The sequence below is a fragment of the Haliotis asinina genome, chromosome 13 (genome assembly GCF_037392515.1).
Source record: "Haliotis asinina isolate JCU_RB_2024 chromosome 13, JCU_Hal_asi_v2, whole genome shotgun sequence".
Taxonomy (NCBI): domain Eukaryota; kingdom Metazoa; phylum Mollusca; class Gastropoda; order Lepetellida; family Haliotidae; genus Haliotis; species Haliotis asinina.
Genome location: NC_090292.1, coordinates 20,068,521 through 20,083,648, shown reverse-complemented (window position 1 = coordinate 20,083,648; position 15,128 = coordinate 20,068,521). Strand labels below are relative to the sequence as shown.

Below are 15,128 nucleotides of genomic sequence, written 5' to 3'. Positions count from 1 at the left end.
CATTATGTCACAGTAGATTAATGACTCTAGGTGAGGGTTCAGATCCGAAATGGGATTCAACAAAAGTAATAAAATGTGTAATTTACTGAGAAAGTATAATCCCAAAATATAACACCTTCGATTTGATAATGACTTTGACCCAACAAAATGTGACTGAACTGGCTACAATTAATCACCTTTATTACCAACAACAAAGACCATCTCCTCCTTTGTCCTGATGAAATAGTACCACTGAAGGGTTGAATGAAACAGAAAACGCAACACATATTTGCCACTCACTATAATGTTTATTTATGTTTAGATGTGTTAAGACTAAAGCAGGAGATAACAGCATAGGTAGTGAACTGTCTTATACATTGCACCTCTTGGTAAAACAAGCTCAGAGGGAGAGACACCAAAACATGTACAGATGCATCCAAAACAAGAGTGAATTCCTTAACTTGTCCTTGTCGCTGGTGAACTCACCCTCCTTGCTGTATCAAACACAACAAATAAGTCAGTTCTATAGATAACCAACAGCACTCATTAGATGACTTTGATGGATAAAAACAGCTTTGTCAGATATTGGTAACAATAAATTATCAGAGCCTAACCTGGTTTCCTTTGAGGCAACACCAGGAACACATAGTACAATATGTATTCAGACAAACCAATCTTTTTTTCCAAATCTTGAAATTAACATAATTTGCAACATCATTAGACACAGAATGCCCTGAAGTTTTCAAAGAAGTAATGAAATTGATTTTGTTCATTCCAACAGAAATGACAAGAAAATCATAAAAACAAATTGGGTTTGCCTGCCATTTTACAAACAATAAGCTTCTCATAATGGCGATTGTCCTTCCACTTGCTGTCACTTCTGTCCCCAACTTTTTGCTTGTGATTAGCTGAACTGTGAGCATAGTGCTGAACTGTGACAGTACATCTGGGAGAACAACTAAAATCTTGCAGGTAAAATATGTTGATAAATTCTTTGTTCAAAATGGCAAACATGCATTCTGATAATCTCAAGTCAAAAGTGTCAACAAAATAAACACACAATAAGAGTAAAATAGAAAAGATTGAAGGCTACTTCACAGATGAGATACTGACAACTATATTAAATCCATTAGTAGGGGTTTAAATAAACTTCAGTAATGCTAGGCAATGAACAAGTCTCCACACATAAAATGTCCTGAAAACGACTAGCTATGGCAGGTTATTTTGGAATATACACTTCTACAAGATGTACAGAATGTTCCACAATCATTCATATTCCATTATGCCATTCACACACAGACCATGTCCACACAATGGACTGACACCCTTCACTTTGAGGTATTAGATAAAGAAACTTTGGCAAATGTTTAAGGTTATTAAATGAGGAGTGTTGCACATCTGAAAAAACCAAACACTTAGCTGTAACAAACAAGCTTGCATCATTTGAAAACACAGGTTAAATAATTAAATCTAACCATCACCAGGTGTTTGCTAAATGCGTTAGGATAAGTCAGAAGAAAAACAGAAGTTTCATATGCAAAAAGCCTTTGGTACACATGATTTATACAAATATACAACAAGAGCATTCTAAAAACTGAAGTCTTCAAGAACAATGTAATTCTAGTCCAGAAACATAACTGTCACTGAAGACAACTTCTCAAGATCGAACAGTTACTACAGTCTCAGGTTTCTAGAAGAACCAAGCAGAGGAACTTAAAACTCTAGCAAAGTGCCAAAGTTACATATGCTACACCTTGTAAATATATATTTACAAGTCCATTTAAAGGTAACCTCAGAATTTGACCATATAAAATCATTTCACTTGAAATTTCAATTTGACCTTTCCAAATCAGTTCCCCATTTTAGAAAGTATAAGTTTTAATTTTAATTTTGGATGTATTAAATAGAAAGTGTAACTATAAGTGACCTTTAACCTTGCCAAAGGCATTCCCATTTGAAAGAATGAACAATAACCTTTATCATCAACTATTTTTGTGTAGCGGTCATTACCTAAACTGGCTGAGGTTCAATTCCAACAAAAAATTGTGTCATGTGGCTGAAAACAATGACATAAAACATAAACAAACAATTACTGAATCAGTTTCTTTTAGTGCAGTTCCTTTAGCAGTTGAATCTGCAAAATTTGTTCTCATAACAAGAAAATAATGACAATATTGATATCATGATAAAAAAAGAAAACAAATATACATGACATGTATGTTGCTTCATGTCTCCCTTTGCACTGATTCATTCACGTTATATCTTGTTCACTGATCCTCTATCACAGATCGTATATTCATTTCACAGGTTCCAGTATTCAACAACTGAGCAGTATTATTATCAGTGACCAACAACTAAAAACTTCACAAGATCAATCATCGTCTTTTGTATATTACTTGTATTGGTCAAGATACAGCCAGTGAGTCAAGACTAATCATCTAAACCTACTGACTTGCCAACAAATCAGGTTCAACTGTTTCCAGAAGTTAATTTCACTGTACCAACACTTCAAAGATCCAGCTTATATGAACAACACTGAATCTTGACAATCAAATCTTCCATTAAAATCTACCTCACTTACGTATTATTGACATTATCTATCAATGTTTTGTGAATATTGATTCAGTTCAAAAGTTGAATGACCCAAGATGAATTGTCAGCACAAAGCACATCTTTCACTGCCAGTTTCACATGTGAACCGAGCACGTAGACAGGATAACACTTTAAGAAATGAACCTGATCCATTATGACATGCCTTCAGCTACACACTACAACAAAGATGTGACACTCCTCCAAACCTTTCTCGATAGACACAATACAACATAGGTGTGAAACTCTTCCAAGCCTCTTCTCTGTGTAGCTTTAACAGAGAACCTACAACAAATGGCATCCTTGATTAAACGTTAAAACAGCACTAATTGACATGTAACCTAAACCACAATAGGGTAGGTGGGGACATATAGGCTATGGAAGTGGCTTGTGGGTGACATGGCTAGCAGAATCATGTGCCCTGAAGACACTGCAAGATTCTTCCTTCATGAGTACCTGATTGGACAGTTGGATTCTGTATACACTGACATGTTGTGCTGAAAAACAGTTACCAGCAAGGATACGGCTCCACCACCCAGGACATCCCCAAGCCAGATTTCAATGACCTACAAAAGATTTCTCCATTAGAAGAACTTGACATCCTTTCCTTTCTCTGCACTGGCACCTGCCTCAGACGCTTCCTTGCCGAAACTAGGAATGCTGGAGATGCCAACGATGGGTGGCAGGAGCTCCTTGTCCTTCATCTCAGTGGCAGTGATGATCCTCATGGTGTTGGTGGATCCAGACCCGGGCTTCCAGCCGGTCATCACCACAATTGAGTCTCCTTCTTTGATAAAGCCACGACCCATCCCAGAGCTGATGGCACTCCAGATGCGACGGTCAACATCGGCAGTCCATTCATTCATGCGTTCATCTGCAACAATTTGAGGACATTCTTCTTTATCGCATGCATACCTTCCCTCATACATTACAATATCTATTGATCTTTTGATAGGAGAGTGAATGAATGACATCTGCAACAATATATCCACAATATCATATTGAAATAGCACTCTTGACTTAACAAACCTGTGGCTAAAAGGATGAGCGACAAACCACATCTGCAGGCTGTGATGACAATTCGAAACAAGACAAAACCTCAAGTCATATCCCTTCACATGACAGAGCATCTGTATGTACCAAAGGGTGACTGAGGAATGGATTGTCGACGGACCCGTGACATGTTCACAATGACTTCCTGTGTCAGTTATTTGATCGCCTCTGTAGAATGTGTCAAGGTTTTGACAGGAATGCAGAGCATTCAAACAAACCACACAAAATAACATGGCCAGTTATTCACAGCCTGATTCCCTTTGTGTTGAAAGAATGCATCCTACACAAACACATGACAAACAGACATTGTAAACCAAAAGTCACTGTGGTCTATAATCTGATTGATTGAAAAACATGATCAAATGGTATTAGATTCCTGGAAATTGCAAGACTATTCACTGCGTATTGACAGTTGTTTCCAAATGCATTCACATGCTTCAAATACTCAATAACACCAGGAAATTGGCCAACACATGATGTTTACCTCCTAAATGTTATCATTTATCATTTGCTTAAAACTCTGGTTCCCTTGCATAATTTTGAAAGGAACATCTTCTACAGAAACAAATGACACTTTGGCAACTACATCAGGAATCCACTTTTCAGCAGTTGGGTTACCATACACAAGTTTTGGATGAACGCATTCTACACAAAGAAGACATACTGACAATATCATGGGTTAGTGTCAGATTACCATGCAGAGGTGATGTTTCTGGGTTCCACAACAACACATGCTACGCAAGCCTTTCTATGAGCATAAACAAAATAAACACCGACCAAAAGAACAGTGAAATAATGTTTACGTATATCACTAGCAAAAACTTGTAAGTGTATCTCATTTTTCAGAACACATGGAATTTAATGTAATTCATATCTATTGAAATGAATTTTTATACATCAGGCAAATCAGTGTCTACTTCAGGATGTGAAAGAAACAACAGACCAAGCCCAAAATATAACGATTGTGATTGTGATTGTGATTGTGATTGTGATTGTGATTGTGATTTTGGACAATTTTGGCATAGTAAAATATGCTGGACTTAACTAAAGTCAAACAGGCATTCATTTCAAAAGCCAACAGAGGATTCAAGGCTATCCAGCTGAATTAAGAGCTGGGTCCACTTGTAGAAAGAAAGGTCAGTACTAAAACTATTGTTGAAAACAGGAGCACTAACATCACATTGTGCAAAAGTACCCTGACCATTTGTCTAATTAGAACTGCAAGCTGCTGATCAGTCTGACATTTAATCATTAGATATTTTCCATTACTCATCATCAAACAAATTGGTCATAATAAACAATAAAACAAACCAAAACATTGGAACATTTCAAGCAAAGTTTGAATGTCTGCTGAAAGTGATATTTAACAATGAATAAATTATTCTTGGCTCTCATTGCTCTTTAGGCAAAGTACTTCTCTGTATTTTTCAGAGCAAACATGTAAATTTCACACTTTCAAAGCACTTTTATACATTTTACAAACAAGAATAGCTGCCAACCAACTGACATTTTAAAAGTCTTTAGCTGAGAACCAATGGCTATTCTTCAACACTATCTTCAACACTTGTCTGGAGTGACACAAAGGAACGGCAGAAGTTACAATCAAGCAAAACAAAACCCCAAAATAGAACAAGGCAATGTAATTTGGCCCCACTAGGAACAATGACAGTGAGACATGCATCAGCTATAAGATGTGGAGATCAATAGAGGACACATTCCGCAGCGTTTCTTTTCAGGAAAAACTTAGCACATCGGAGCATCGATTCTCATTCTTATGTGGGGAATCGAATTCAAGCCATCGCCACGTCGAGTGAACGTTACAAGGCTACTCTAGCACTCTGTCCATGATAAATGATGGGCATGATGACTGATGTGTATGGACACAGAAAAGGCTACAGTGGTCCGAGTGTTAAGCTTGCACCCTTAAGTTTGTTCAGTTCCACTAACTCAGCACAACAGTCAGGATGTGTTAAACAGAGAAGTGTATGAGTAAAGGCAACTGGATCAGCCATGTATCTTTAGTCCACCTCTGTCACAAAAGTCAGGATGTGTTGAGTGAGTGAGTGAGTGAGTGAGTTTAGTTTTACGTCGCACTTAGCAATATTCCAGCTATATGGCGATGGTCTGTAAATAATCGAGTCTGGACCAGACAATCCAGTGATCAACAACATGAGCATTGATCTGCGCAATTGGGAACCGATGACATGTGTCAACCAAGTCAGCTAGTCTGACCACCCGATCCCGTTAGTCGCCTCTTACGACAAACATAGCCACCTTTTATGGCAAGCATGGGTTGCTGAAGGCCTATTCTACCCCGGGACCTTCATGGGTCAGGATGTGTTAAACAGAGAAGTGTATGAGTAAAGGCAACAGGATCAGACTTGTATCTTTAGTCCACCTCTGTCACAAAAGTCAGGATGTGTTAAACAGAGAAGTGTATGAGTAAAGGCAACAGGATCAGACTTGTATCTTCAGTCCACCTCTGTCACAAAAGGAATTCCACGTTTGTGAGAAGAATGTCCATCAGAATATGACAAGGCAGGACTGCAGAAGGTGTGTTCTGATACTGTGTGGGCATAATGAAAACAGGCCATCAACAGCATCTTATACAAGACATTCAATGTGGCTTGTAACACTTGGCAACTTTCTTCACTACCAAAATCACAAAAGGGTCAGTTACCCTACATGAGTGTATTGACAACTATTAGTACTTATTACTGTGTGTAATTGTATATTTTCAGGTTTGTTTCATCTGTACTCAATGCAGAAATAAACAGTTCTAAGATGCTGGTAACATGCATACCTTACCATAACCACAGTTGTTGTGCTTTGGTTGCTTAGAGGAAAAGGGTGCTAAGCAGTAACACAAAACATGAACCTTCGAATGTCCAAACATACAGGTGTATGTTCATAATGTTTCCTGAAAAATTATGTTAAACCAGTTTTCAAAGCATACTCACAGTTAATCAGTCCTGGATTAATGTCTGATAAGCCAAATACAAAAAAGCATCAAATGTTTATGACACTTGAAGCAGTATTCTCCAACAGTGGTGGTAAGGGTGATAAGCAGGGAAAGAAAGGACAGATGGAAGTAAACGATTCTCATTCAATATTCAATCGATCTCCCCCAACTAAGATGAAATATGGACAAGCGATTTCTTGCGATAATTCTTGGAATTGTATTCATATATATGGAAATGCATTTATAATTTCCTTGGAACTTTTACCAAAAGATTCTTAGTTTTACTGTTCTTGATAATGATTTTGTTAACTACAGCTGAATCTTAAAACAAATTTAAGTTCTTATGAAGAGTTAAATAAGTACCCGATTTGTCAATTTTCCGAGAATCCAGGAGACTTAATGTGCCAAAAAGAGAGATTGACAAAGTTAGCATGGAGACCACAGACATGATAACTAGAGATAGTGGAGGGATGGTATAAAGTTAAACAAAGTCACTGCAGCTGGTCTTACTCTGATTGTAGAAGAGAATCTTGGCTCCCTCTGAATAATCAAGCATGTTCCGCAAACAGCCTTAAAGTGAGTGCTTAGTTTGATGAGGGAAAGCTTAGCCTCCTTAACCAGCCACCCCATCAGCCCTGTCACAATCTATATCCATTTCACCTGGCTCTGTTAGAAGGTATGAAGTGCTGTTCATGTTTCATATGGTCACAGGCAAATGTTTGCATTATTTGCTGGTTGTGATCCAGCTGCGTAAACTATTTGACCAATACCTTCTCACTTCTGGAAATGGTTGTGCAACTATCCAAAGATCTGCATTTCATTTTTCAGAAGGGTGTCATTTTGCTATCTGACTGATGATGTGGTTCCATAGTGCATGCTAGATACTGATGAGCAAGGGTTTGAATCCCAACTGTTTCTATTTCAGATTTTCTCAGTACCACACCTGTGCTCGTTGTTCGTGTTGGGAATTATTGGTCATTATTGATGATTGGTTCACTACAACCAATCAGTCATTGAGAATAATTGGTTAGTAGCATTTACAAAATATTTGGAAATTTTCTTTGCTCATCCTTGGCTATGCTACTGGAAAAAAAAATAAAGATAAATATATAAATAAAAAAAATTTGTTCTTTGCACAAATTACATTTAAAAAATTCACACCGTTTATGGATGAATGGTAGGTTATAGGTACAAGTATCTTGGAGTATTCATGGTAAATTCAATCTTGCCTTGGAACAAACTTGTACTGCTTATGAAATGAAATGAAACAGACAATACCAACCTTGTCAAAAACACTGTAATGCAAACAAGTGTTCTCGAATTGTTTGTGCTCGATTATGAGAAAACATGATCCATTGCTTGGTAGTTTATTCACTGCAACCACTCTTTGATTATTTTGATTATTTCAATTAATCAGACAACCACAAGTACTTGCTGGCTTCACCCAACCACCAGTACCCTCACAATTTCTCACTTTTCTCCCACATCAAGCTGATATGTCATGACATAGATGAAACATTGCTCAAAGCTCCATTAAATGCACTCACTCATTTCCATCATATGTTGCAACAAAAACAATGTGTATCCCCAAACCACAAAGCTCACAGGGTTAAATAAGTCTCCTGTTTCACACAGCTTTGAGCAATATTCAATCAATGCCACAGCAGGGGAAACCCAGGTCAAGAAGAGAACCCAAGAAATCAACATGACAAGTAATCACTTAAACCACGAGACCACCTGACAGTTGCCATGATTTTAGATGTAACACATGTTGTCATTCTGACTCCAAAGGTGGAAGTAAGACAAGCACAACTACACTAGATAATTCTTGTGACATAGAAAAACTAATTCTAAGCAGGCAAGACTCAAACAATTAATCGTATTAATCAGAGCATCCAAAGCTAGGGATTAATGAAGACTACATATTTAAAAAAAAAAAAGTTTCTAGTTACCCGAGCCGGCTGCTTCGTCTTGATTTGGGGGAAAAAGAGAGAGGACATGTCAATAAGCGCAAGTAAGGTCTTATCACTAAGGACACAACTCCATGCATTAACACAAAAAAAAAACATGTCATTTCTGTTAGGATCAGGTTCTGATGAATTAGGAGCACACAGGCAAATGACCGTCCCATTCCACAAAGAAATCTCATGTACTGTCACAAATTCAAAACGGCAAAAACAGAGGATTAGTCAGTGTCAAATACCTGTGAAACAAATTTCATGGGCCATAAAAGGACAAGGTGAAGTAGTGTACAGCATGTAAATCACGGAAAGTCAGTTATGACACCTGGGCCATATTTCACAAAGATCTTGTAAGCCTAGGATCTTGTAACTTTTCTCTTAGCATTCATACTTTTACTGTAACATGAGAGGTACAAATGCTATGGGAAACGTTACGAGACCTTAGGCTTCTGAGAGCTTTGTGAAGCGGGGCCCAGGTGTTTGCCAAGAGGTTAAGTATGTATTTTGTAAGATGATGAGACTGCTGTGTGGAACAAGCCAGCAGGATGGCAAGATAATGATGATCATGATGATGAAGACCATGATTCAGCATGTTGTTTAAAAAGAGAACATGCCACAGTCATGGTATCATGATTGCTATGCAACACAGACCCAAGAATTGAAGGCTTATTACAAATTTTGAGGATTCAAAATGTTTCCTGAAATACTTGTTTACGAGCTCACAATAAGCCGAGGTTGTTGTTTTTCGGGCCAGCACACCCATTTACACACTATCAAACTGCTTCACAAACCACAAAAGGGTTTGTAAACTCCCATCATTTGGCACAGGTTTACAGTCACCCTAGCTGAACATCACCCCGAGGAAAAGGGACCCGGTACACATATATGCATTACTGCACATCAGCTCCAACTGAACAACTTGTATTATTTAGTAATACTTGATTAATGTTTGGACACCGGAAATCACTGTGAAACCAACCCAAGACCCCTGTCCCCGCCAATAAAATAGATAAAACAAAATAAAAAACAATACCAAACAGTCCAAGAACAAACAAAACCCAAACATGAAACAAATTACCTGCAATCCACTTAATAATCTGGTCTTGCAGCATGATATTGTCATAGACATGAGAGTAATTGATTCTGAAACATACCTACCATTTAATACTAGCGGATGATCTGGAATAATTTGCTCCATGGGACTACTAATGCCCTAGGTTTACTCCCCCAAAATGTAAGTCCTCAGTGGATGTTGCCAAATGAAACATATTCTGATCTCCAATATATTATTTGAACTCCCTTCATAAAACAAAAAGAACTGTTTTCATGCAGCAGCAGCAATAACCAAGGCTATTATCCCATGGAAAGGTAAATCTTTTACCACTTTGGGCACGCTGACTAAATATTTCCCTGTCAAGGTTTTCAAGCAGAATTTACTTTCAACATCCGTGGTATGTTGTCAGCTAGAAATTCCACAGTACAGACCTGCCTCAGACCACATACTTGCTTCATTTTACCTAGTGGTTTGAATAAAAACTATCATGAGGATGCTGCAGATGATATGGCAATGCAATGAAATTCTCTACTCTGATTGCTTGATGAGATGGTCATGAGATCCATGCTGGAAAAGAATGTGCAATCAGCCAATACTAATTCACAACAACAAATACAACATGATGGACCTGTGAGTGAGTCAAGATCCTCCGGGATGAAGCCTCGATCTGCTGAAGAAAACATCTAGTTTAGTAAGTAAATCGATTGCTGCAGCCAAAAACAATGCAAATGCAATTAAAACCAAAAGGAAAAAGTGGCATAAACTATATTTTGTTTACAATGAACAAGATTATTAGCACCCGATATTTTTGTGTGTATCCTGTTTCCCCTAGCTGTTCACGTTAGTTTAACGCTGAACTGCAATATGACTGTGGTTTGTCTCAACTCATCAATTCAGGGCTCCATTTCACAAAGGTATCGTAGCTTTACAACTGTCATACCTCTTACACTGAGTGAGCGAGTTTACTTTTAGTAATATTCCAGTTACTTGTAAATAATAGAGTCTGGATCAGACAATCCAGTGATCAGCACCATGAGCATTGATCTGTGCAACTGGAAACCAATGACGTGTCAACAAAATCCTGTTAGTTGCCTCTTTTCCAACATGCATAGTTGCCTTTTGTGTCAGGTGTGGGTTGCTGAAAGCCCATTCTACCCGGGATCGTCACGGGTGTCCTCCCATACCGACACAGAGGCTTAGATGTGACACTTGCAACGCTACGACTGCTTTCTGAAATGGTGTGCTGAACTATACAATACAGCTGTTGACATGATGAGCATAGATATGTTCAACTTGTGTGAGATGACAAGCCTCAGCTGAGGCAGTCTGACTACCCAGTACTTTCTATACATCCTGACGCACAAAAACAGTCTCGGGATAAATTCTATAAAATTGTGTGTTCCATCATCACTATAAAAAACACCACCTACAGCGGTTATTCTCCATTGTCCATCCGTGATCGTTGACACATGTGAGATCAGTTGATCAATCATTCCAGCACTAACAATTACAACTTCTTGTTTGTTGGCCACACAGTAATGTTCCAGCTAAATGACAGTGTCCCGTAAGTAATCAGACAATTCAGTGATCGCAACCTAGATCTATGATCCACGCTAACATTACAGTTTCTAACCAAGGTCCACCTGAATGCCCTTTGCAACCAGCATGTATTACAGGGATGTTATTAAACACATCGATCACCTACAAAGATGTAGGTAAGAACTGGTCTTCAGCAAAACCCATGCAAGAGGCGACTGACTGAGACTCAGGTTCGCTGAGTTGGTTGGCACAGGTCCTTGCTCATGATCATCACTGGATTGTCTGGTACAGAACTGAGCACTACGATAGAACTGGAGTACTGTCGAATGTGGGGTTAAAAAACAAATCAAACACCAATCTTCAACAGCAGACTGAAACCTCAGAGAAGCTGAACCACCACAATGACCACTGGTAATCCTGTCAAGACTATTTCAAACCACACAGTGAAATAACAGATCAATGAATGCTTCCAAGTTTTATTTTTTCAATATTTGTGTTTAAAAAAAAGTTGCTGGTAAAATATTTCTAATGCAATGACCATATAAGAAAAGATATGTGATGAAAAAAGACCACTAAAAACTGTGATGCTTCACAAAATGCACTGAGCTATTTCTTGAGATTTCTTACGTCTAAGAAACTAACAAACAAACAAGCACACAAACAAACCCAGGGAACAGAATCATCTTCTACACCACAGAAGGACAAAACAACATGCTTCAAAACTGTTATATAAGCTACCTGACAACTCTGCTCCCATGTCCGTGTCATTTTGGTTGGTTGGTTGGTTGGTTGTTTTTAAAGCCACCCTCAACAATATTATAGCAATATGGCAGTGGTCTGTCTGGACCATACAATGCAGTTCTGACCCAATCCTTCTGGTCGCTTCTTATGACAAACATGGGTTGGTGACGCCCATGTCAAGTAAGATTTATGACCTCCCAAAATATGTCACAACAGTTCCCAAATAAGGTTTACACATTTATTTTTAATAGAACTGTAATTGTATGTGCTCCCTATCCATAACCTAACCAAACCACCCACTCACCCTAGCAACAATAAATGACCAGTACATTATTCCGTTTGATTTCAAGTCTGCAGTCGCCCTTCTTCTGTATAGCACATTTGTTGTTTCATTTTATAATATACAAGGACAAATAAAGCCTGGAAATTCTGACAAAGAACACCTTCAACAGCTGTACACAAACATACTATTTCCCTTGACAACACCATTGCAACATTAAAAAACATGGCTAAATTGATACTGGTCCTCACTGTAAACTTCAAACAAGGACCCAAAAGCTGGTCGTAACAAAGGAGCAGAAGGCAAGAGCTTTAGTTATGGTGCGGTGACAACAGAATATTGTTGTAATATATTGTTGTAAGTGAGTCAGTTTAGTTTTACTCTGCTTTTAGCAATATTCCAGCAATATCACTGCAGGGGACACCAGAAAAGGACTTCACACATTGTGGCCATGTGGGGAACCAAACCAGAGTCTTCAGCATGACAAGTGAATGCTTTAACCACTAGGCTACCCCACCACCCTGTGTTTGTAAGTACATGTATATGAACTCAAGATGTGAACCTTTCCATGCCAATATCTGACCTACACTCACTAAAAACATCTGATGATTCACCAGGATACTTCACGGGTATAACTGCCATTATTAAGGAATGCCTTTGACAAATCATATTTGCTAGTGACAAGTTATTGCAGCCTACTAGGTATTGCCAACACCTGGCCGTAGTGCTTGCATGGACAGCTTGATCTTAACTGGTGTAGCCTATCACTTTTGTGATGTGTCAATGTGTGAAATACATTGGAAGTATAATTAGGCCTTCCTTATTTGCCCTGAAACAAACACTGCACTCAACAAGCAAAAATGACACAATTTGTTGCTTATCCCAAACAAACAGAAGCATATAACTGAAGCCTGAACATATCTGAAGATGTCTAAAGATAAATCTCTCTATTTTAGCTTCAATATAGACCAAATTTTTGTTTCTATTGCTGCTTTACAAGAAACAGCATTCTTCAAGGTCAAGTTCATCAAAGACCTTCTGCATCAACAATTTCTAAACAAGTTTCTCACAAGATGCACATTTTAACATTCATAGCTGCACCCACCCCACAGGCCCTGTTGCAGAAAACCATCTTATCGCTAATGTAAAACCATGCTTAAATATAGGAGATACCATCAGCATAACGCTAAGATAGCTTTGTACAATGGAGCAAAGGTCCTTTGACTTTGTCTGAGCTCTTGGTCAGCTAGTCGTTGTAGTTCTTTACAATGGGTGTTCCCACGATGGGCATCCCATCCTGATCTGGGACGGTGATGATCCGCAGAGTGTTGGTGTATCCAGATCCCTGCTTCCATCCTGTTACAATGATCACACAGTCTTCGGGATGCAAAAATCCTCTGTCGCGCCCTAACTTGAGACAGCAAGCGATTCGTTTGTCCATGTCTTCGGTCCACACAGGTGTGCGGTCATCTAGTGTAATAAGCAGACACATGGAAGAAGGTGAAGGAGGAGACATGCCAAGAACTGCCCTGAGATGTCAGTCTTTTCTTGATAACTAAACCAGATATTTGCTACTGTACATTACAAATCCTTCATGGGTTTAATTACAATACATAGTCCATCATGATTCAATATATATCTTAATGTATTGCTTTGTCAGTGAAGCATGTCTATTTTTAGTCTGTTAATGAGCCTGTGATATACAAGAGGAAGTCGAAATAGCTCTACTTGTGCGTGAACTCTCGGCTAATCCGACTATTGCTAAGGTTAAGGAACATGTTGAGCAGAATGTAAGGCCTAGCTAACATATTCATGACTATATAGATCGTTTCCCACAAGAATTATAAATGATTGTCAGCATAAACATTGTGTCACCGATACTATATTTGCTAAACTATTAAAATGTGATTGCAGTTTTAACTTACAAACACAATACACAAATTTGTACCTATATTCACGGTCAGTTCTAAATTATGTTCATCTGAATTTTGTCTTTTCAATTTATCCATGCATAAATGTGTCATAACTCAGAACTGAAATGAAAAATGCCTTACAAAATTTTCTTGAATTTCTGCTTAGCATCTCTTCAGTACTTATTGATAATTGATGCACTTAGTTAACAAATATAGATTCATATTCATGACCAGACCTAATGAATACAATCTTGATTCCTTCTTACTGTAGCAAAACAGCTGCTTGATTTAGTGGTCAAACACAGACACCACAACACAGCAGATACCTGTTTGTGGGCAATAGAAGGATGTATTATATAAAAACCCATGAAGAACTTAGTAAACGTGCAGACTCAGCAATAATCAATCAATGTTTATGCCTCATTTTGTTCTGTTTTCTCACTTCCAGAAGCCTCATTCATTCAATTTTCATTCTGACATGGACAATCAAAACTTGCGTCTACTACTTACCTCATCACACTGGCACAGCTGACAACTTACAGTCAGTATTTTGTTATAGTCTCCAGACTGGGACATAAGAGCCTGAGCATGTTTAACCAATCAGTGTTAATTTCAACAGCAGCAACTTCTGAACATAATTCAGTGTCTCAACTGGACAAATTCAATGTAAGACTTCATACAAGTCGACAAACTAATGGGCTTGGTACCGTAGCTGCCAACATCAGGCTAAAGAATGACCCTCTCATTACAATACACCTTTGACATTTTCTCCATGCAGCTTGGCATATTATTTTAATGAAATCTTACTCCCTTTTTTGGTGTAAAATACATAACCTAAAACAAATGTGAGACAGTACTGTTGGTAGCTATGTTTGCTTGAAATGAGGTGAAGTATAGCTCACAAGATTAATTCACTTATACTACAGTTCTAATTTCAATTCACTAGTTTATTTAAAAAAAGACTTGACAACTCTGGGCAGTTCTTGAGGCACAATGAGCAAGGTAACACTGGGTTTGGAAGACAGATACAACACAAACACTCTCTCAGTAAGGTTAG

At 38.2% G+C, this 15,128-nt stretch overlaps 1 protein-coding gene across 9 annotated transcripts in view; it reads right to left on the bottom strand.

The window, feature by feature from the left end:
- Positions 1-267: 267 nt before the first annotated feature.
- LOC137259221 (pyruvate kinase PKM-like) overlaps positions 268-15,128 on the bottom strand; it is a 56,550-nt gene continuing 41,689 nt past the window's right edge. For 3 of the 9 annotated variants that reach the window (XM_067796835.1, XM_067796836.1, XM_067796833.1), the window contains exons 13-14: positions 8,536-8,553; positions 268-3,442 (exon numbers count right to left, since the gene is read on the bottom strand). In XM_067796835.1, the coding sequence (XP_067652936.1) occupies positions 3,153-3,442; positions 8,536-8,553 (308 nt within the window). In that variant the 3' untranslated portion in view covers positions 268-3,152. Of the gene's footprint in view, positions 3,443-8,535; positions 8,554-11,597; positions 13,629-15,128 lie in introns of those variants that run through there. The other 6 variants (XM_067796837.1, XM_067796838.1, XM_067796834.1 and 3 more) reach the window with 2 other exon arrangements.